The 23,312-nt window shown below is 26.5% G+C and overlaps 1 protein-coding gene across 8 annotated transcripts in view; it reads right to left on the reverse strand.

Moving 5' to 3' along the window:
• The window catches only part of LOC111681413 (calcium uniporter protein, mitochondrial), a 126,843-nt gene that overhangs the window by 8,374 nt on the left and 95,157 nt on the right, over positions 1-23,312 (reverse strand). For 7 of the 8 annotated variants that reach the window (XM_046953070.1, XM_046953069.1, XM_046953066.1 and 4 more), the window contains 2 exons: positions 11,436-11,621; positions 10,845-11,186 (listed from right to left, as the gene is read on the reverse strand). The exons of the other annotated variant lie outside the window; for it this stretch is intronic. In XM_046953070.1, coding sequence (XP_046809026.1) covers positions 10,845-11,186; positions 11,436-11,621 — 528 coding nt within the window. The remainder of the gene's footprint in view (positions 1-10,844; positions 11,187-11,435; positions 11,622-23,312) is intronic. 8 annotated transcript variants of the gene reach the window in all.

Below are 23,312 nucleotides of genomic sequence, written 5' to 3' on the forward strand. Positions count from 1 at the left end.
TATACAATTTAACGGTAATTTATATAAAAAAATATATATATTTAAACAAAATTAAAAAATTTAAAGTCAGCTTACAAAAAGAAAAAAGTTTCTTAAAAAAACAACAGCCAATAAAAAGTCCTTGAATTGTAAAATATTCAATAAGTTTTCAAATGGCTGTTAAGGAAAAAAAAGAAAAATCTTTAAAACTTATATTTAGTTGAGTAGTTGAATAAGAAAAAAAAAATGAAATTTGTCAAGGTTTGCCTCCCTCATTCCTAGTTAAGCCGACCATTTGTGTGTGTGTGTGTGTGTCAAACAACTGAACTGAATTTTAGTTCCTAAAACATTGACAAATGTTTGTGTTAAATAAAATATGTATATGACAAATATATTTAAATAAATTCTTTAGTTATAATATTTTGAAACATGTAATCTCTAAATCAAATGTGTGTGTGTGTGTGTGTGTGTGTGTGTATGTGAGAGTCAATTGTAACAGTGTTATATAACAGCAGCTGTTTTTTTTTATGCCATAAAATATGTCTGTCATTCCATCTTAAAAACATGCTGTTACACTGGATAATTTTTTAATATTTAAATGGCACAAAGACAACATTTCAAAAAGGAATAAGTATTAAAATATTATTAAAGTTTATGAACAAAAAAATTAAAATTAAATTTAAAAAAAGTTGTGATTTTAGATTTTTTTTTCAATTTCAAATTCAAATTACATGGTGATGAATCGGTTACTTAAAACCATTTACTAAATTAACGAAATTTGTTTGTCTCAATTAAAAAAAATCTTAAAAACTAATTACATAAAAAATTTGGTAACTGATAAAATACCACAAGATATTAAAGAAAAAAATCAAAGAAAATAAAAAACAAACAAAATAATTAAAACATTGAATTAAAAATGTGTTTTCATACGAAAAGAAATGTGCACAAAGTCCTTTCTTATGTCCATTACCATCAGTAGTAAGTTTGTATGTATGTGTTAACTAAAGAATTAAAAGGCGCAAATTTAAAAAATCACAAACATATTCATATTTATTAACATATTCAAACATGACAACATGTATTTAAGACATTTATTTAGGATGTCCCTTGCAGTTTAGAAAAAAATTCTCAAAAAAGAGAATTTTGTGAAAAATTTTCTATAAAAAGAGAATTTTTTTGATAAAAAAGAGAAATTCTCGAAACATTTTTATAAAGAAGAGAATTTTCTTAAAAATTTTTTATAAAAAAGAGAATTTTCTCGAAAATTTACATTAAAAAAAGAATTTTCTCAAAAATTTTCTATAAAAAGATAATTTTCTCAAAAATTTTCTATAAAAAATAGACTTTTCTCAAAATTTTTCTATAAAAAAGAGAAATTTCTCAAAAATTTTAAATAAAAAAGAGAATTTTCTCAAAAATTTTCTATAAAAAGAGAAATTTTCGAACGTTTTCTTTTTTAAAGAAAATCTCCGAAATTTTCTTAAAAAAAAAAACAGATTATTTTTCGAAAAATTAAAAAAAAATTTTTTTCGGATAAAAAGTTTTTTTATTATTAAATTTTCTATAAAAAAGAATTATAAAGACGACATTTTATCAAACATTTTGTATACTTTTTCGGTTTTCTATAGAACGTTATTTTTTGAATATCTGTATAAAAAGATACATTTTTCGAAAATTTTCTATAAATCAGAGAATTTTTTCGACATTTTTCTATAAAAAACAGATTTTTTCGCAATGTTTTTATAAAAAAAGTTTCTTTTTTTTATTTGGTACAAAAATAGAATTTGTTCGAAAGAATTTTCTGAAAAATGTTCTATAAAAGAAAGAAATTTTTATGAAAAAGATATTTTTTTATAAAAAATAATTTAAAAAGATAATTTTCTGAATGAAACTTTCCTTTCACCATGATGTGTTAAAAAAAAACAGTCAATACCAGCAAGTCCCCCTTTAAAGGTTCTCAAATTATACATGCCTAGTACCAAAAGAACACCAAAGTATTTAAAATTTCGATAACATTCGTTGTCTAAGTATGCACATCCGTTATGTAAATGTTAATAATATGTTAATAGTGAACTCACTATTGACTATCAATTTCGGTAAATTTCTATCGGTTTTTTCCTCCGTGTACATGCTAAATTTTTAGAAAATTCAATAAGTGACTTTTAAAGCACAAAAAGTACAAGAGAAACTAATTTTATAGGTTTTTATTTATCCTGGCCCTATATGCTTTATTTCATGTTTCTAGGTTCAATATTATAGGAGATTCAAGAAACGAAGAAGTCCAAGAAATCCTCTTATGTAGGGTCTTACTTACTCCGAGTCCTAAATGCTTAATTTCATGCTTCTAGCCAATAACAACACACTGCTTCTTTTGTAACGTGTTGATGAAATATTCAGAAGTTGACTAGGTTGTTTGCACATATTTCCGTTATTAATAGATCAATATTGCTGATTTTAAACGGATAAATAAATGGGGTCTTTTGAAAAGCTCAATTCAACATACACGCAGACACACCCGGGGATGTTTCCTTGATGAAAGACCCTTATCTTGTATAATGCAATCCGGGAAGAGTGGTGCTACCAGTACTTTTAGTCTGCCGGTATTATAAACTGGTGATGTGATTCCACTTTTCCGTTAGTTCTTGAAATGATTTATCATGGGGTCTAATCACAGAACCACAAAATCTGGTACTACGGGTAGCTATTTACCCGCAAGACTATATCGTGGCTGTTCAGTTGGTTGAGTTTCGCAGAAAGAGTGAGTTGCGTTTAAAAGACTCATGTACATTAAAGTCTATAATTCGGGATATGTTCGGTGCTGTTGCTGATGATAACCTAAGTACTTAAAAGTAATGCAGGCGGTAAGTAGTTGTTATTGAAAAGTATGTTTTCGAAGAATATAGGTTTTTTATGGTATAGAGTGTTACTATTTTTTGGAACACCCTTACTAACCATAGCTGCAAAAAGTAGGCAGTACATGTTTCTATTTGAATAAGACGATGTATTTATGTCCCCAGCAGTATATTTGCTATTCGTAAAAACATACTATTTTCGTTTAGCTAATGGAAACTAAAGGCAACTATATAAATGAATGAATGGGATGGTTGTATTGTATGAGTGAATTAAAATGGAATGTTTTCATTTGACATTAATAAAGATTTTTTTATCCATGAAAAGCTTTTGGCCAAACAAACTTGTTTGCTTAAAAAAAACAAAAACATTTTGCCTAACATCTCTATAAAACGAAATAAAGAATATAAGAGTGAACGCATTCATATAAAATCTCCATAAAAGTACAACACTTATACACACATAACTGCATATAAATGTATGTATGATAACTGTATTCACAACCAATTCGGAAACGGAACTGTTAGATTGAAAAGATCAGTGGCGCTGCATTTGTTTGTTTGTTTTTTTTATTATTTTTTTCTCACATAAAGTTAAAGATATAAAAAAACCCATAAACCTCATAAAACCAACACTTTTATACAATTATAAATGTTGAAAAGATTAAAGAAATAAAAAGAATTATAAAAGAGAAATTATGAGCCTAAAAATAAAAACAAAAAAACACACGAGTGAACAAGTGTTTAGCAAAAAAATAAAATGCAAATGAATGGCGTTTATAATTTCTTATATGATTTATTCTTTTTTTACTTTATTGTCTGGTCTTTTAGTATGATTTAAGGTGCATGTTAAAATGTCCAACTTTTTCTTTGTTCGTACAGTAGAATATAATAATTAAATTGTACACGATTTCACTTGTATTTTGTTGGAAAACTAAATTAATTTCTTTTGAGATAAAAAATTTGATCTTTTTTATAGAAATATTCTTTTTTTCTTTTTACACAAATCTTTGTGAAAAGAGAATTTTCTTAAAATTTTTTTAGAAAATCTTGACAAAAATTTTTCATAAAAAGTTTTGTATAAAAAGAGTATTTTAACGATTTTTTTAAATTAAAAAAGAGTTTACTTAAAAATTTTCTATAAAATGGGAATTTTCTCTAAAATTTTTAATATAAAAAGACTTTTCTCGAAAATATTTTATAATTTTTTTTTTGTATTTTCTAGAAAATTTTCTATAAAAATTTAATTTTCTCCAAAAGTTTCTATAAAAGAAAAGTTTCCAGAAAATTTTCTATAAAAAGAGAATTTTATAAAAAGTTTTGATAAAAAAAATATCAAAACTTTTCTTTCAAAAGTGAGTTTTCTCGAAAATTTTCTATAAAAAGGGGAAATATTTCCAAAATTTAAATTTTAAAGAAATTTTTTATAAAAAGAGAATTTTGCCAAACATTTTCAATAAAAGAGAATATAATTAAAACGGGACTGGGAGGCCCCTAGTGTGCCACTCAGGATTGATTACTCATAAGTTTTCTATAAAGAGAAAATTTATTTTAAAATTTTTCATAAAACGAGATTTTTTTTAAATTTTTTTATAAAAATAAAATTTTCATAAAATATATAATTTTTTTTTATAAATAGATAATTTTGTCAAAAAATTTCGTCTCAAAGTAAGAATTTTTCTTTAAAGTAAGAATTTTGTAGAAAGTTTTCTCTAAAAAGAGAATAATTTGTTAAATTTTCTATTTAAACAGAATTTTTCACAAATTTTTTATTAAAAACTTTTTTAAAAATAATTTTTTTTTAAAATGCTATAAAAATAGAGAATTTTCTCAAACATTTGTTGTGATTTTTTTTGAAAATTTCCTATAAAAAGAGATTTTTTACAAACATTTTTAATAAAAAAAAAATATTTTTTAAAGTTTTCCAAATACAAAAATTAATAATTTTTTTTTTCCAAAAAAATGTTCTGTGAAAAGAGAATTTTTTCAAAAATTTTTAATAAAAAGAAATTTTCTAAAAAAACATTTTTAATCAAATAAGAATTATTTAAAAATTTTCTATAAAAAGAAAAAAATCTTTAAAAAGCGAATTTTTATAAAAATGTTTAATTTTTTTCTATAATTTTCGAATATTTTTAATTAAAATAGAATTTTATCAAAAACTTTTTATAAGAAAATATTTGCTCCAAAATGTTTTATATAAAAGAGAATTTTCCCAATAATGTTTTATAAAAAAATATCTATAAAAAGAAATTTTTTTTCGAAAATTTCATATAAAAAAATTTTAAAAATTTGCAAATTTTTCTATAAAAATGGAATTTCTTCAATAATGTTTTTTTTAAAAAAAAGAGATTTTTCTAAATTCATATAAAAAGAGATTTTTATTAAAAATTCTCTATTAAAAGAGAATTTTCTTAAAATTTTTTAATAAAGTGAGAATTTTTTCAAAATTTTCTAAATAAACAAGAATTTTCAAAATAATTTTCTACAGAATTTTCTTATAAAAAGAGAATTTTCTTGAAAATTTTCTTATAAAATTTTATTTTTTTCGAAAATTTCATTTAAGAAGAGAATTTTATCCAAAAAAAAATTTTATAAAATTTTGCTTTTAATAAAGAGAATTTCTGCAAATTTTCCTATAAAAAGGTAATTTTCTCAATAATGTTTTTTAAAAAGAGATCTTTTTTGAAAAATTCATATAAAATGAGATTTTTATCAAAAATCTTTTATAAAAACAGAATTTTTGTAAAATCTTTAAAAAAAGAGAGAATTTTTTTCAAAATTTCTATATAAACAAGAATTTTTGCAATAATGTTCTATAAAAAGAGAATTTTTTATAAAAAGAGAATTTTCTTGAGAATTTTCTTATGAAAAAATATTTTTTCGAAAATTTCATATAAAAATAGAATTTTATCAAAAATTTTCTATAAATATAAAACTTTCTCAAAAAATTCTTTTAAAAATAATTTTTTTTAAAGTTTCCTATAAAAAGAGAATTTTCTTACAAATTTTTACAAGAAAAGACAATTTTCTATATAAAAAAGATTTTTTCAAAAATGTCTTAAGCGAATTATTTAAAAAATTTTCTATAAAAACTAAATTTTTTTGTTAATTTGTTACAAAAAAATCATATAATTATTGCTTTAAGTGTTTTAATTATTATCTAAGCTGTTTAATTAGCATTTCAATGTCAGTGAATGTTTTCTGCTTTTTAGTTTGATTTAAATTCTAATAATTTTTACAACTTTGTTAAAGAAAATTAAAAAAAAAGAAAAACTTACAACGTAAAAGTAGAATTACAATGCGTTTTATAAGGTTTTACTTTTTATTTTTGCTTAAAGGCTTTTAACTTCTCGTGCTGCTTGCTAACCACCACCAGCTAAGCTGACAAAATGGAATTACATTAAGTATTAACATGTTTTCGTTTCGTTTCTTTTTGTTTTAGTTTAAACTTTGTCAAGTGTATAAACTGATGTTACAAATGAGGTTTTCTTCACTTTGAGTTAGCTGAAAGTTGGTCCGTTAGAATGGGTGACAATCAATCAGTTTTGTCAAAACTTTTGGTTTTCAATAGAAATGGAAGTAGAAATAAACGATTGAGTTTGGGAGCAAATGCAATTTTGAACAAGTATGAATGTATAGTCGGGCATAGCCGACCATATGATACCCTACACCAGTCAGCATGTTAAAAATGAGGATTATTAAAAAAAAGCATTTGATTTGTTTTTTAACTTTATTCCGGAATATTTTTACTTATTTTTGTCAAAAAAAGAGATTTTTTACAAGAGGACTCAAAGGGGATTAGGTGAAAATATGGGCCTATCCTTATAAATGTTGGTAGAGGAATCCACGTCTACTTCAAAGATACTTATGTAGAACTTAAAAGTGTTATTAGTGTTTAAAGGTAAATTTTGACCTTCTAGTCATTTTCTGAGGGGAGTTTATATCGGGGCTCGGGTCAAATGAGGCCCGATCATTACAAAAATCGGTAATGTTATTAAAAGCTCTATAAAACTAAGTTTTGCAGACTTTTGTTGACATAAAATAACATTTAACTTAATTATGAGCCCAAAGGCCCTGTTCGGGGGGTACGGTTGTCTGGGGGCTAGACGAAATAATGGACCGATTTTATCCATTTTCAATAGGCTTCGTCCTTGGGCCAAAAGTGAATGTGCGCCATATTTCATCCAATTATCTCGAAAATTGCGACCTGTACCTTGCGCACAAGATTTACATAAACGGACGGACATAGTTTAATCGACTCAGAAAACGATTCTAATTGGTATACTTTAAGGTGGGTATGGGGCAAATATTTTTGTATGTTACAAACATCTTCACAAATCCAATATACCCTCCCCACTGAAGTAGTGTAGGGTATAAAAATGACATCCAAGCAATAACATGATAGCAAATATCACTTACATTTTTTGAAATTTTTATTAAATCCGATTAGTGCACCCTGTTTTTTTCGAAACTAGGTGAAAATGAGTATAACTCAAAACAACTTACAGAGTAAAAAAGCATGTAAAAGTTCTTAAAAAATAACTGGCGAATTGAGACTGCAACATATTACTTTCACTTAACTTTCCTGCACGTAATTTTACAATTTTTCTATTTACATAATTATTTTTTACACATTTATTAAATACAACAATTAAGCTAAAAAAAGTGAATGAATTAATTTACTCACATACTACTTACATACACACCTTTATAAAATTACCAACACTTTAACATGGCATTTTGAAAAGTGGGTCATTTATGCGTGTGCATTTATGCACATGTCCTTGGATGGACCCCTCCGCACTATTTTTGTGTCAAATAAAATGAAAGTTGTTAAGGGAGAGTGGGTGAGTGAGTGAATGAATGAAATTTCCATTGTTTTTGTTTTCTCGTTTTTCTTTTTTTTAAACACGTGTCAAATAATCTTATTATGCAAGTGTCACACGTGAGTGAAGTTGAAAACACGCACAATATTGTTAAATTTTTAATTAACCCATTCGGTTTGTCAAAACGGAAGGAAGTATCCTTAAAGCGAAAGTTTAAATTGTTGTTACTGTTTGTTTTTTTACTTTATAGTTGTTGTATGTAAATATGGTTTTATATGTATATAAGTACCTTGTACTTTTGTAGTTGAATGTTTATAAGTACGTGAGCATGGGAGGTGTTAAAATTGTTATATTCCAATTTTGCATAATGAACGTTACTAATTCGAAGTAAACACAATCAATAATAATTACAATCATAATAACAATAATAATGCATTTAATTATTTTAAGTAGAATGTAAATTGCAAAGTCTTATGTTTATTCAGCGAAAACATATTGCAATTATATATCTACATTCGAAAATTTTTATTTAAATTAAAAAAAAAAACTAATGAAAATTATAAAATAAAAATTATTACAAATTTTTGCAATTTTCTATAAAAACCTTTTTTTATAAGAAAATTTCGAAATTAGAAAATTTTCGAGAAAATTCTTTTTTTAAATAGAAAAATTTCGGTAAAATTCTCTTTTTATAAAAAAATTAGAAAAAAATGTCTTCTTATAGAAATTCTCTTTTTATAGAAAATTCTCTTTTTATAGAATATTTTCAAGAACATTCTCTTTTTTATAGAATATTTTCGAGAAAATTTTCTTTTTGTCAAAAATTTTCGAGAAAATTCTCTTTTTGTCAAAAATTTTCGAGAAAGTTCTCTCTTTGTATAAAATTTTTAAAAAATTCTCTTTTTGTGAACAATTTTCGATAAATTTCTGATTTTGTGGAAAATTTTCGAAAAAAAGAATATCTTTTTGTAGAAAAATTAAAAAAAAAACTATTTTTGTAGAAAATTTTCGAAAAATTCTCTTTTTATAGAAAATTTTCGAAAAAAAAATTTATTTTTAAAGAAAATTTTCGAGAAAATTCTTCCTTTTATAGAAATTTTTCTAGAAAATACTTTTTTATAGAAAATTTTTGAGAATATACTAATTTGTAAAAAAAATTTCTTTTTATAGAAAATTGTCGAGAAAATTCTCTGTTTTAGAAAATTTTCGAGAAAATACTCTTTTATTAGAACATTTTAGAGAAAATTATATTTTTAATAGACAAAATTATGGAATATGTGCGCTTTGCTACCCTAAAAGCACTTGAAGATTTTAGAAGATTCCATTTAAATTATTGCAAGTTCGCAGATTTCTATCCCCCCCATTGAAAGTCCGCCTGAACGTCGAAATTATTCATGTAAAATTTGAAGATTTTATTTAATTCATGCGGGAGCTTCAAGCTAACCAGATGAAAGTCCACCCATTTTCCTCCAAAAAGTTTAGATGAATATGATGGTAATTTGTGCAATATTTGAAGATTCTAGTTTTATTAGTTTCCCAGTTAAACGAAATTTTGTATTTAATTCATATGGGGACTTTAAGTCCCCCCATGAAAATCCGATGTTTTTCTTTAAAATGTTAAGATTAATATTTAAGTTCTTAGTGCAATTTATTACGCAAAATGTTTAAATTAATAATAAAGTTATTCGTGCAAAATTTTAAAATTCTAACTGTAATAGTTTCCAATACAAATGAAATTTTGTATTTGATTTATATGGAAGATGCCACGCCCCCTTATGCTAGTCCGCTTACTATTTGTCCTAAATAATCGTATTGACACTAAAGTTGCTCCGACAAAATACGCTGTGAAAATTTCAAGAAAATCGGTTCAGCTGTTTATACCCTACACCACTTTAGTGAGGAGGGTATATTGGGTTTTGTGCTGATGTTTGTAACGCACAATAATATTGATCCTATACCCACCTTAAAGTATACCAATCGGCTCAGAATCATTTTAAGATCGGTCCATTATTTCACCTGGCCCTCATACAACTGTATACCCGAATAGGGCTTATAAACATTGTAATAAAACTTCAGGTCGCAATTTTGGAGAAAATTCAATGAAATTTGGTACATGATCTTTTGTGGTACTGTGGACGAAGCCTATTGGAATTAGTTAACATCGGTCCATTATTTCACATAGGCTCCATACAACTGAACCCGACAAATAGGGTTTTTTAATTCATAATTATGTTTAATACACTCGTATCTCGACAAAAAGCTGCAAAACCAAGTTTTATACTAGCCTTGATGACCCTGATGAACTTTATAATTATAGGGCTTCATTTGACCCTAGCCCCTATAAAAAGCCCCCATCAAAATTTTACTTAAATATCCACAGTTTTATTAAACAATAAATGGCTTAAGTATATCTGAGGCAAGGTACAATTCAACTTAAATGCTTCATTATGAAAACTAAATCAGATTTTATTCATATATAGGTGTAGGGTATTATATGGTCGGCCTCGCCCGACTATAACTTCTTACTTGTTATATACATATATAGATTTTGAAGAAAATTCTCTTGTTAAAAAAATTTCTCTTTCTATAGAAATTTTTCGAGATAATTCTCTTTTTATAGAAAATTTTTGAGAAAATTCTCTTTTTATAGAAAATTTTTGAGAAAATTCTCTTTTTATAGAAAATTTTTAAGAAAATTCTCTTTTTATAGAAAATTTTTACGAAAATACTATTTTTTTAAAAAAAAATTTCGATTAAATTTTGTTGGAAAAAATTTTCGAAATATTTTCTTCTTTTTATAGAAAATTTTTGAGAAAATTCTCTTTTTATAGAAAATTTTTAAGAAAATTCTCTTTTTATAGAAAATTTTTACGAAAATACTATTTTTTAAAAAAAAAATTTACGAAAACAATCTCTTTTTGATAGAAAATTTTCTAAAAAGTTTTTTTTGATAATTTTCAAAATATTACTTTCATAATTAATAAGTAATGACTATTTTACCTTAAACATAAAGTTAAAATAAAAAACCTCTACAATTAATTTAATAAAATTTTATAAAGTTTATTTCAATAATTACTAGTAATTATTTTCATTACATTAAAAGGAAGGCGGAAATAAAACGTAATAATTATGAGTCCTTTTAATAATGTCTATAGGGAGGGATATAGAATTCAAAATTGATACATACCAACATGATTATTACTCGTATCAACATTATTAACAATTCCTATAGAATCGGAGTGGAGGGAAGAATAATAATCAGTTTGACGGGCATTTTCTTGCAATACAGCAGTTGCAATCAGATTCGGGTTAACAGTGGTGGGTGGTGTAGACAATGTGTCGTTGGTTGTTGATGTTCTGCTGCTTCTTGTGGTCAAATTGTGTTGATTTTGTAGCAATTTTTGCTGTTGTTGCTCAATATAATCCTGCAAACGTTTAATTAATACGGATTTTTTACCACTGGCCTTTAGGCCACAACCGCGACATAATAATTTCAATTCTGTCAACTTCATTTGTATTAAATTCAATTCTATTTTGGCGAAGAAATTGTTTTATGTGGAGAAAACATTATGAACATTGCATGACAAAATGCAATAAAAATCGAGAGGAAATGAAAAAAATTAAGTTAAAAAATTTAAGAATAAATATTGAATCAGAAAACATAATTAAATTTTATAAATGTAGGAAAGAAAGGATTAAGTGAGGGAGTGAAAAAGTGAAAAAATAACAACGGAAATGTATTATAAAAGTCATGCGGATTGTTTTCAAATATGAATACCTTTAAAATTAATTGCATTATTTAAGGAAATGTTTTCAGTTTTTGCAAGTTTCACATTGTTGTTGTCAACAATGTTGTTTTTAATTTTGCTAACTTGAGCAGTAGAGGAGGGCTCGATAGTTGAAGTGGGAGCCTTTTTAATTGTATGACTAGATGTGTTGGTGGTAGTTGAATCAGTAGTGTTGCCTTAAAAAACAAAAGAAAAATGAAAAACAAAATTTTGGTTGGTGTTTAAACGAAACGAAAGAAGTCTAAAATATTTTAAAATAAAGACCATAAAGAACAAAAGCACCTTCTTTTCTTTTAACTCAAAAAAACAATGACTAATGAACAAAAGAAGCAGTTGTTTGAATGAAAAGTGAATAGAACATGAATGAATGAATGAGTGAATGAATGCATTTTGAATAATTAAATATTTCAAAGTAAAATAGACGGAGAAAAAAAGCATGAACTTAAGATAATGTTGGGGTTATGTTACATGGAGTTTAACTTCATAATGTTTTCCAGATCATATTTGCCGTTTGTAGTTATACGAAAGCGAGAAAAACATTATTTTCTTTTTGTTTCGTTATTCAAAACTATTATCCACATTTTAGCATCACTACATTATCCTTAATCCTTTACATTTCAAATAACATTTCATCAATAAATTCTCCCAACAGCGAAACGAACAGACGATGATGAAGATAACAACGCCGATGACATATATTTCATAGTAGTGACTGCATGTTAGGAATTCTTAAATAAAATTTTTAGAGTTCATCATCATCGTCATCATGAATTTACTGATGATGACAACGATGTTTTTTTTTTTTTGTTACCGTTTATTTTTCTCCCTGCATTTAGATTTTTATATTACATTTTTGATGTTCATTTTAGAATTAAAGTAATTTGGAAATAAATAATTTCATTTACAAATGACATCAATTTTATTGTTGTTTAGCATCAATATTCTAAATTGTAATGTCTGTCATAATAAATCACAATATTCTATTAGTTTATATAGAGTTTTTAAATGTACAAGGATAATAAATAAAAAAGAACAAAATATAAAAAAAATTTTATAATTTTCTGTGAATAGAATAGATATTTTTATAAAAAAAGAAAATTTCCCAGAAAATTTTTTATAAAAAGAGAATTTCATTGAATTTTTTTTTTATAAAAATGGAGTTTTCTTTTAAATTTTTTTATAAAGATAGAATATTCTCGAACATTTTCTATAAAAACGGAATTTTTCCAAAAATTTTTTTGAAAACAGACTTTTCTTTAATATTTTTTTATAAAAAGTGAATTTTTTCAAAAAATTTCTATAAAAAAAGAATTTCTTGAACTTTTTTTAAGAAATTTTCTCAAACATTTTCTATAGAAAGAGAATTTCAACAAAAATTTTATATAAAGAAAACATTTTCTAGATTAGTATTTATATTAGTATTATTATTAAAATTTTCTATAAAAAGAGAATTCCACGAAAATTTTCTATAAAAAGTAAGTTTTCTTTAAAATGTTTTATAGATAATTTTTTTTAAATTTCTATAAGAATTTTTCGTAAATTTTTATTTAAATAGAATTTCTTATAAAAAGAGAATGTCATCGAAATGTTTCTATAAAATTTTCTTTAATATTGTCCATAAAAGAATAGTTTTCTTTAAAATTTTCTATAAAATGAGAATTTTTATTGTATCAAACGTAAATATTTGTAAAAAGGATTTTATCGAAAGTTTTCTATAACAAAAGTTGTTCAAAATTTTATACAAATAAAAGTCCTGGAAGTTTTTCAATAAAAAAGAGATTTTTCTTGAAAATGTTCTATAACAGAATTTTATAAAAAAATTTTATAAGAAGAGAATTTTCTTGAAAATTTTCTAAATAAAGAGAACTTTCCCGAAAATTTTTTTTAAAGAAGAGAATTTTCTCATTCATATTCTATAAAAGAGAATTTTCACAAAATTTTCTATAAAAAGAAAATTTTCACGAAATTTTCTATAAAAAGAGAATTTTTACGAAATTTTCTATAAAAAGAAATTCTTCACGAAATTTTCTATAAAAAGAAGAGTTTCTCGAAAATTTTCTATAAAAAGAAATGTTTCTTGAAAATTTTCTATAAAAAAAGAGAATTTTCTCAAAAATTTTCTATAAAAGGAGATTTTCTACAAAAAGAGATTTTTTTAAAATTTTTAATAAAATGAGAATTTCTATTCTATAAAAAGAGAATTTTTCAAAAAATTTTTGTAAACAGAAATTTCGAGAATTTTTTTTAAATTTTCTATAATTATAAAAAGCATTTTAATTGTTCTACAACTTAAAGTTTTCTTATTTGTATTCTAAGAAAAAAGAAATTGAAAAATCCCAGAAAAACTTGGTCTTAAAAGTAATGAGTTAAAAAGCTAATACAATTATTTTCATTTTAACTCATTATTTTAACATGGCAATGTCATTGTAGGCAACTACTTACCAGGCTTGATTACAAATAGAGATTTAAGGAAGTACTTGCAATTTCTCTTTTAAAGAAGTTGTTAAGTAAACGGTTTTGTTTTTTAATATGCAATAAAAAGAGCCACCGAGAATACGAACCATTGGACTTCGGTTTGTTAGCAAAATGAATCCATATATTATTTTGTGACATGTCGAAACTAGAGTATTTTTATATGATATTAAAAGTAAGTTCTTATTAGAGTACTTCTAAGTAATGCATAGGGTAGTTAGTTGTCATTGAAAATTATATTGTTGAGTATGTACAAGCTTTTGCTGGGATACTCGCTTCCTTTAAATGTGATTTAATTAAAGCATAATGAGTTGAAGAAAAAATTCTTACTATCCACATACATATATGACTTTGATCGATATCATATAAAAACTTAACAAAGTTAGAGTACAAATAAATTCTGTTAAGTCGAATTGTATGTATGTATGTAGATACCCTTTACAACATTTTTGTTGAGAAAATTTCTCCTTTATACTAGATATACTAATACGAATGACCAAGTTGTAACCTTATAACTAAGATGAAGCGTAAAATGATTGATGATGAAATGAATGAAAGTTGAAAAGAATTGAATGAAATGAAAGCTAAAACAAAAGAAAAAACTAAGTACAAGGATAACATACTAATGAAAATATAATCAGCGTTTTAATGAAGGAGTTCAACATAAAAAGTCTTAAAAAGAATGACTGATTGACGGTTGTTAGACGTTGGTGTATTTAAGGTTTTTAATTTTTTATATTAGAATAATTGTGTTTAAAACTATGATGAGATTAATATTGAATATTATGTAAACTTTTTATCCTTGTATTGAGAAATTTAACAATTATTTTTGGTTAATTAAACAGTTTTCCTTTCAAATTAAAAAATTAATTATCGATAACGTTGTTAATTATTCATGAATTTTTTAAAACTTTTATGTGTATCAAATCTACTTGGGCATGAAATTTTTATGTTTAATAAATTATTAAGTTTTTCTGATGGAATAGTTATGAGCGAATTTGGCTAAAACTAAAAAAAGTATGAAAATGTAAATATATCAGCATGAAATTTCATAGAGCAGAGATTCTTAAATGTTTTTATTTAAAAACCATTTTATTTAAAACGAAATGGAATATGCTAAGACGACAGTAAAAGACTTTAGGTTCTGCTGTTGATAAATATCCAGCAAAAACATGGTAATGGCTTGTATCTACATAACCACCTACTTTTCAATGACTACTACTTATCGTCTGCATTACTTTTATGTACTCCTGCAATGACTAACATATAATCAGATAAGTAAGTATTTCATTTTGAGTTTTGTATTCAATCGCGAGCTAGGAATTGTTTTTTAAACACACACAGAGAGAAAGTAGCTTTTTTGTGACGGAACCTTAATTGAACGCTCATTAAAATGACGAAGTGGTGATGTTGTGAGTAAGGCAGCGAAAAAACGAACAAGAAGTTCAATTTCGTATTTTGTGAGAACTATTTTTTATTTTTAAAACAAAACAACTTTATTCATACTTATTTGTAAGTACTTATTGAAGTAATGACTTGTAAGCGAGCGTGGTAAGTACTTGCGTCCTATGTCATCACAATGGTTTTATAATGAATTAAAATGCTAATGATAAGCAGCTTCCTAAGCTTTTTAACTCATTACTAATCAATGTTAGTTTCAGGTTCATATATATAAAGCATCCCTTTCCTACAATATACATACTTTTTGAGAACTTCTGCTTTGATAAAATATAAAACACATTGTTTTAAAAAATATATATTAATTAAGTGTCATTTAGTGCAAATACCTTTAAACTTTATAAAATGTGTAATTTGTCGTGTCTATTAGAAACTCTTTTATGTCAATAGTTACACTAAATATTTAAAAAATGTTGAAAATAGAACACATTTATTATGAAATAATCCCTAAGGTTGAAAAAACGCTGTAACACAACAACTATTTTATGTAAATATATGATAAAGTGCTAAATTAAGGCTACACCGACTCTTAAATATCCTTCACATATGTATATGTTCACAACTTACCGCCTGTATTACCTAGATGTACACAAGTAATGTCTTTTTCTTTTAATCTGATAAGCACGTAATTATTGTTAAGAATTTGGTTTTACAAAAAAGAAAACATTTCTTTGACGTACAAAAAAAATAGCTACTTACACACTGAAGTCCATGGTTCGTATACGCGCTGGCTCTTTTTACTATTAAAAAAACTACTTTTTTGTAAAAGAAATTGCAAGTACTTCTTTTAATCCCTATTTTTCTTACACAATAGCATTTTATGTCATTATTTTAACAGGTTGATGTCATTGAAGGTAATTACTTACCACAAAACGCTTACAAGTAATTGGAATAAGTAATCATTGTAACTTGAATGAAAAAGATATACTACATCTGTAGCTTCAGCGGCGAGAGGACTAAAGTAATACAAAATATTTATATAACATATTATTAGTAATATATTATTAGAATACTTTTATATAACCCAGGCGATGTGTAGTAGTTATTGAAAAGTATGTTGTTAGGTAAGTGATTACAATTGTAAGTCATTATTTAGTTTTTGCTGGCTAGTAAAGTCCGATCTAGATTTTATCAGGTAATATAATTTCTATTAATATTTGGAGTTAAGTCACTTTTGATATAACTAAACTTATATTGCACCAATTAGAAATGGAATGACAAACTTATATATTCACTTCTCACGCTCCCCGGAACATGTTGACTAGATTTTCTTCCTCCATCTTGGTGTGATTACACTTCGGGGGAAAAGAGGTTTAACCAGTACTCCTAATATGCAGGATTTATAAAGTGGTGCTTTCAAATAGATATTGCGGCGGTGCAACCATTTTGGGTCGGCGGCGGCGGCTAAATTGTCGGCTAAATTTAAACTTTCGGCTTGTATCGCTGCTTGACTTATGGTAGAACCAGAACCAGTCATATTATTTGGTACCACAGTCAGCAGTAGCTAACAAGACAGCGTTTTGGACTTTGGTGACGATTAATGTGGATATATGTTTAGGGTACATGTAATGGCTGTAGTTTAAACCAAAACTCGTAGGAAGCGAATGCTGGTTAAAAGACTGATACATGGTAAGTTTGGTGTTATTGCCGAATCAATAGATTCTAATCATAGTAGTGATTGTGGTACCTAAGCGTTGAAAATTAGTTAGAGTCAAGTGTATATGATACGGGATGGATGTATGGGTATGCGGGTCTAACCCATCCATATACCTAGAGTGAGTGTGTCGGATGTTTTTCTCAATGTTCGGGTATGATTACTCTATTCATAGTAGATTTGTCACATTATGTTAACACGACATGCTTTTTTAATAGATCCATATTTGGGTCAACCGATTAGGTCTCTAGATGCTGTTGTCGAATCAACAGAGGCGATTATATCTGCCTGATTTTAAATGGAAGTTACGTTTTGCAAACGGAATTTACCAAACAGGGCATCAATGCTCAAGAGATTAAAAAGTTCGAGTTCTTAAGTAAACTATAACGTTTAAAGATTGTCACCTCCATGCATCAGGCACAAGAGGCGGTGTTGAATCGTCGTCTGTTAGACGACTAAACACCATGAGTTTACGTAAAGAACGTGAACAAGTCAAAATAGATCAATATATAAACAAATCTCGATTTGCAAAAATATAATTTTATTATTATATTTGAATCTTATAGATGTAAGAGTCCTTTAAAATTAAAAAAATTAACAAAAAATGCTGACTGGGTATTTGACTAAATGACATTTAGCTTGAACATTGTTTTTGAAAAGCTGCACATTTTACTTTTTTTCATAACATTGAAAAGAAGAAAGTTTTGTCTTTATCTCAAAAAAGCTAAAGTTATATTTCCACCAGCATTATAAAAAAAGGAAGAAATTTTACAAAAGAATATTTTTATCTAGAAAATAACATCACGATTATTGAAAAACAAATGTTTTTATCCAATCCAAATAACAAATGGTCATGGTCGAATTTTAGGTGACATAATTGACATTAGTTTAATGTAAACTGGTTTAAATAAAAGACGACCTAAAAGGCGGTTTTACCATCATGCCATAAGCAATGACATGATCTCAGAAACGCTCGCTTAAAAATTAATCCTTGAATGATCTCTCAAAGTTGCCAAACTTTAAAATCAAAATGTAGGATGTAGACAGAAAGATAAACCGAATTTAGATAATAAAAGGGCCTTTTAAGAAGGTCCAAGTTTAAGCTACAACTAGTACTGCAAGTTACAAATTTATTGCCCTATTTTTTGTCCTACCACCTCAATTTGCTAAAAAAGTTGTTACACATAAAGTCACAATATACTTTTGTTGATGTTGCGTGTACTTGAAAAGGAATAAAAGGAGGTAAAAAACGTATCCTAGAAAAAAAGAACTCAGACCTCAACAAAAAAATATATATATGAAAATGAGATGAATTTGTATTCATTTTAACCACAAAGCGAGCAGAAAAACCCGTCAGTTGCACAGACTCTTACACCGATAGCAGACAAATGCGTAAGTACTTGATGGTGCTGGTGCTAGATGATGATGTTATATCGTTGCATGTAAAACATACGTTAAAACTCAGACACATAGAAGTAAGACCATAAGGGAGTCCCTATCAGTTGTGACAAAGAATAATTTCATGGAGCAAATATATTTTATTAGATATACTGCCTTATTCATAAACTTTTATTAAAGATTTATAGAACGGGTTTTGTATGAAAAATTGATTTATAAACTTTAATAAAAGTTTATGAATAAGACCCTTAAAGTTGATTTATGAAACTTTGATAAAAATTTATGAATAAGACCTTTAAAATAAGCATGTAAGCATGAAAATTTCTCTAACTATAAGGATAGCGGGAAGAATCGGTGGGCATTTGGCTCAGTGTATTCCTATTTGATATGAGCGATTTTCTTTATTCCTTTGGATCCAGACAGAACCAAGCGATGATAAAATCGTGACACTATAATGGGTAAGCTATTTAAGGTAGCTGCCTTAATTAGCTTAAGTGGATCTAATTATAAGACCCGTTAAGACAATAATGATCGTGATACGAAGTAGGTACTAAAATATCTTCACCTGATATCTTGTAAAACGGGACTTATGCTCCATGTTAGGAGATTATGTTAAAATCTGTATGTTTTCTAATAAATACGTTTAGAATCGTTAGTGACACCTCTTTAAGATAGTTCAGATTATGAAGAAAGATATCTTGACTTCCAGATATCATCTGTGATCATGTCAAACGGGGTCTAACTATGTATACCTACGTTTAACTCCTTTCGCTTTCAAACTGTGTGGGAATAATAGAACATTCTAGAAATATAAGTTGTCGCTTTTAAACGCAGAAGAATATGAATGTATTGGAGTTGATTCATTGTGGTTTAATTCCAAACTTTCAGAAACCCCTGAGTTCTTAAGTCCACTTTATTTCGAGAAAATTTTGTCTTTCTTAGAACAGGGAATGAATGGAGTCTTCTTTTTTTCGTGGAGAATTTTGAATAAATTAACTAGTCTAGGGAGATTGGTCCCTTGATTTCAGATGTACACCAGATGATATTGTTTACTCCCGAACATTTTTAATCAATATAAGTATTTCTGATAATTCATATTTTTAAATAATTGATTCAGTGAAATAAAGACAAAATTTCATTATAATTCACCGATTGTTGGTAGCACTACTATTTTAGTAATAACTAAAGGATCTATCATATAAATATATCACTCATCATCCTAACACTCCCATTCAAAAGTGTCATGGGGTACCCTTAAAACATAAAAACATCGCACTAACGCTTTAAAGGACTTTAATATGCTCATTACACTAACACGCTTCCATACTTTTTAAGGGTCTTTTCTAAATGGCATCACAAACAAGTCCATACAACACAGAAACGACAACAGAACGAACTATGATGTTTTGCATTATTTTTTTTTTGTAAATTGTTTTCATACTTTTCATAATGAAAAAAAAACTAAGCGGGTGTAATGTGTTCTTGAAATGAAGAGGGCGGTAGTTGAACAAATAACTTTAAGTGGCTTTAATAAAATTGTATGTAAATGTTACAATTAAAATAATACTGGAATATCTTAGGTTTTCCAGACAAAGAAAAATGTTGGTAAAAAGAATTTTTTTTTTTTTATATTTCAAAGTTTTTCGTTTAACATAAATTTTAATTTGAATTACTTAAGTAATATGAATACAGCTGGATTTAGACAAGAGAGCGGCTTCCAAGGCAAAATGGGACCATAGTCTTATTATGACACCTTATATTTAATAGTAACTAATGTATGCTTCAATAACAACATAGGCCGAAAATTTTTTAATCCAGAAATCAAAGTAAACGTTTCTAAAGGATTGAGCTATAATTGCTGAGATTTCATTTATTGAAGTTGACGGAAGGACAGATATAGATGGTACCAGAACACTCGAGAAAAATTGATAGCAAAAGATGAGGTAATGGTAATGAAAAGAGTATAAGAATTAGCAAGGACACATAGGATTAGCAAGGACACATAGGATTACGGTTGTTCCAGAGCAACCGACCGGCTTTGTCATTGATAGCTATTTGTCGAAATTAAATCCAAATATATTACAAGTAGTGTTTTTTCAGATATAACATCCCATCTTATGGGTACCAGGGCACTCGAGAACAATCGATAACAAAAAATTCGAAATGAGAAGAGGACAAGAAGCCTTCTCAGAATGAGCACATAGGATTGCAGACTCTATACCAAATACCAAATTAGATGAGAGGTTTAAGACAAATATATAGAGCAGGCGAAGAGGCCATTGTTCCTGAACATTATCTTTGTCATTGCGTTTCTGAATATCGCAATATATCGCCTTCATTAGGAATTATTATGTTTTTCGGAATAACATGTTCGAAGTAAGAGGTGCGCTATTGGCTAGATAGTTGTATTTCTATAGATTTATTGTAACTGGAATCAGGGATTTTGAAGCCACCAGAAGATCTTAATGATTTGGAATATGTAAAATGCATTTCAAACACATAGATAAAATCTGGCTAAATAATCACAGGGAACATGTAATGATCGCGTAATATTCCATCATTACAACGCATCAATATCCGTACACTGAAAGAAAACCATTCACGTCTGGTACCAAATTAACAGCAAAGTGTTTATAATTTTTCAATAACACACGTTATCAAAATTTATATATACGAACAACAGCACTATGTTGTTAGACAACGCAACGTTGTCTATATTGCAACAAATTGCATAAATTTTATACACTATGTTGTCAAAACGTTAACAAGCGTGGTCAGCTCACTATTGACAACAGCTATTTTAACACTTTGGTGTCAATTTGATACCAGACGTGTATATTTCCCTCTGTATAACAGTTGAAGAAAAGAATATGTAAATAATTTTTTTTAATCACAAAAATATTTTAAACTTATTTCATTAGTTTTTACTGAATTTTACATTATTATTTGTCTTAAATAACCAATAAACAACATATGTTGTCAAAACGTTAACAAGCGTGGTCAGCTCGCTATTGACAACAGCTATTTTAACACTTTGGTGTCAATTTGATATCAGACGTGTATATTTCCCTCTGTATAACAGTTGAAGAAAAGAATTTGTAAATATATATTTTTTTTTAATCACAAAAATATTTTAAACTTAGTTCATTAAGTTATGGACCAGTTTAAAGTAAAAGAAATATTAACTTTTCAAAAAAAGAAAAACTATTTTAATTACAAAAAAATCATTTAAACAGAAAAACACTTTGTAATCATTTCATTTACTCATTCCTTCATTTAAATAACAAAATAGTTTTAATTTATTTAATTTCAGATTCTATTTACAATTTCCCGTTCAAATATTCATTCAGCCAAACAAAGTTCGGCAAAGGCAGACAACAGGCAGCCAATGAAATATTAAAATACTAAATACTCACACTTACAGTGTAAAAAGAAAAAAAAAAGTAAAGTTAAATAGTTCAATTGTAATTGTGTGTGTGTGTTTGCTAGAAAATTGAAATAGTTTCAACGTGGAGTATTTATAACAGTTGCCAAAATAGGATCCGGTCAAAGTCACAGTTTTTGCAATGGCGGCACTTTGGGCAACGGTTATATACGAACATCACAAACACGACGGGATAATAAACGGTAAGTGCCATAACTAAAGAAAGGATTTTAAAGAGAATTTGTTTGGTATCTTCTAGTTATTGTTGTAAATGTAACTATTTAAAGTTTATGAATTATTTATAAGATATTTAGCTCCAAAAAAGCAAAAGAAATCGTTTGTATCTGCTAGAGTAAGCAAGTGCTGCTTGAATCAAATGTATATTTTATTGGCAATTCTAATAGAGTTAAAGAAAATTTCTATATTTCTCCTCTTATTTATATTAAAAGCAGCATTAAATGTCCTCATAAATCATTGTAAAAACGTATTTTGATCTAACAAGTAGATAGAAAAACAACAATAATATTAAAATATAAAATTATTTTTCTAGCTGCTTTAAAAAAAAACGTACATAATATGTATGTATTTGTTATAATAAATACATATGTATACATACATATAATGTATTTAAATATGGCATAATGCCAAATAAATAAAAGTGCATATTTATGCATAAACATTTATTATTATATTTTCCACAAACAAAAAAAACTTTTCTTTTATAAAGCATATAACATTGTATAAATATATGTATATATTTTCCGAAACATATTTTAAAAACACAAATTCTGTTATAATATTTATTTATAATAATAATAAAAATACTTTTATTTAGTCTAAGAAAAACATATATAATTCTGCACTTTGTTAAAAATCTTTTTTAAGAGCAAAAAAGCTTTTTTATATATATTTTTTTATATTTTAAGAAATTATTAAATATTCATTTACATTAGGAATACATAAAAGGTAAATAAACTTAAAGGATTATTTTTATAGCAAATGTTGTAAAAATATGTATTAACCTCTTAATTCACACCACAAATTTAAATTATCAATAAATGTATGTTTGTATATATAAAGGACTAACTGTTTCATTATCACATATCTTGAACTATACATAAGTGGTTCAAATATATGTCAAATCAACTTATATGTATATTTTCAATCGATAAGTACCCTAGTGTAATATTATGATTCTAGTCTCAATCTAAAGTCTAGTCTACAATCTAGTCGAAATACAAATCACATATATGATCTATTCTTGAGACTAATTTAGTCTAGCCTATAGTATAGTCTAAAGTCTAGTCTTAAGTATAGTCTAAAGTCTAGTCTAAAATATAGTCTAAACAAGACTTAAAGTCTAGTCTATAGTCTAGTCTATAGTCTAGTCTATAGTCTAGTCCATAGTCTAGTCTATAGTCTAGTCTATAGTCTAGTCTATAGTCTAGTCTATAGTCTAGT

The sequence above is a fragment of the Lucilia cuprina genome, chromosome 5 (assembly GCF_022045245.1).
Source record: "Lucilia cuprina isolate Lc7/37 chromosome 5, ASM2204524v1, whole genome shotgun sequence".
Classification (NCBI taxonomy): Eukaryota; Metazoa; Arthropoda; class Insecta; order Diptera; family Calliphoridae; genus Lucilia; species Lucilia cuprina.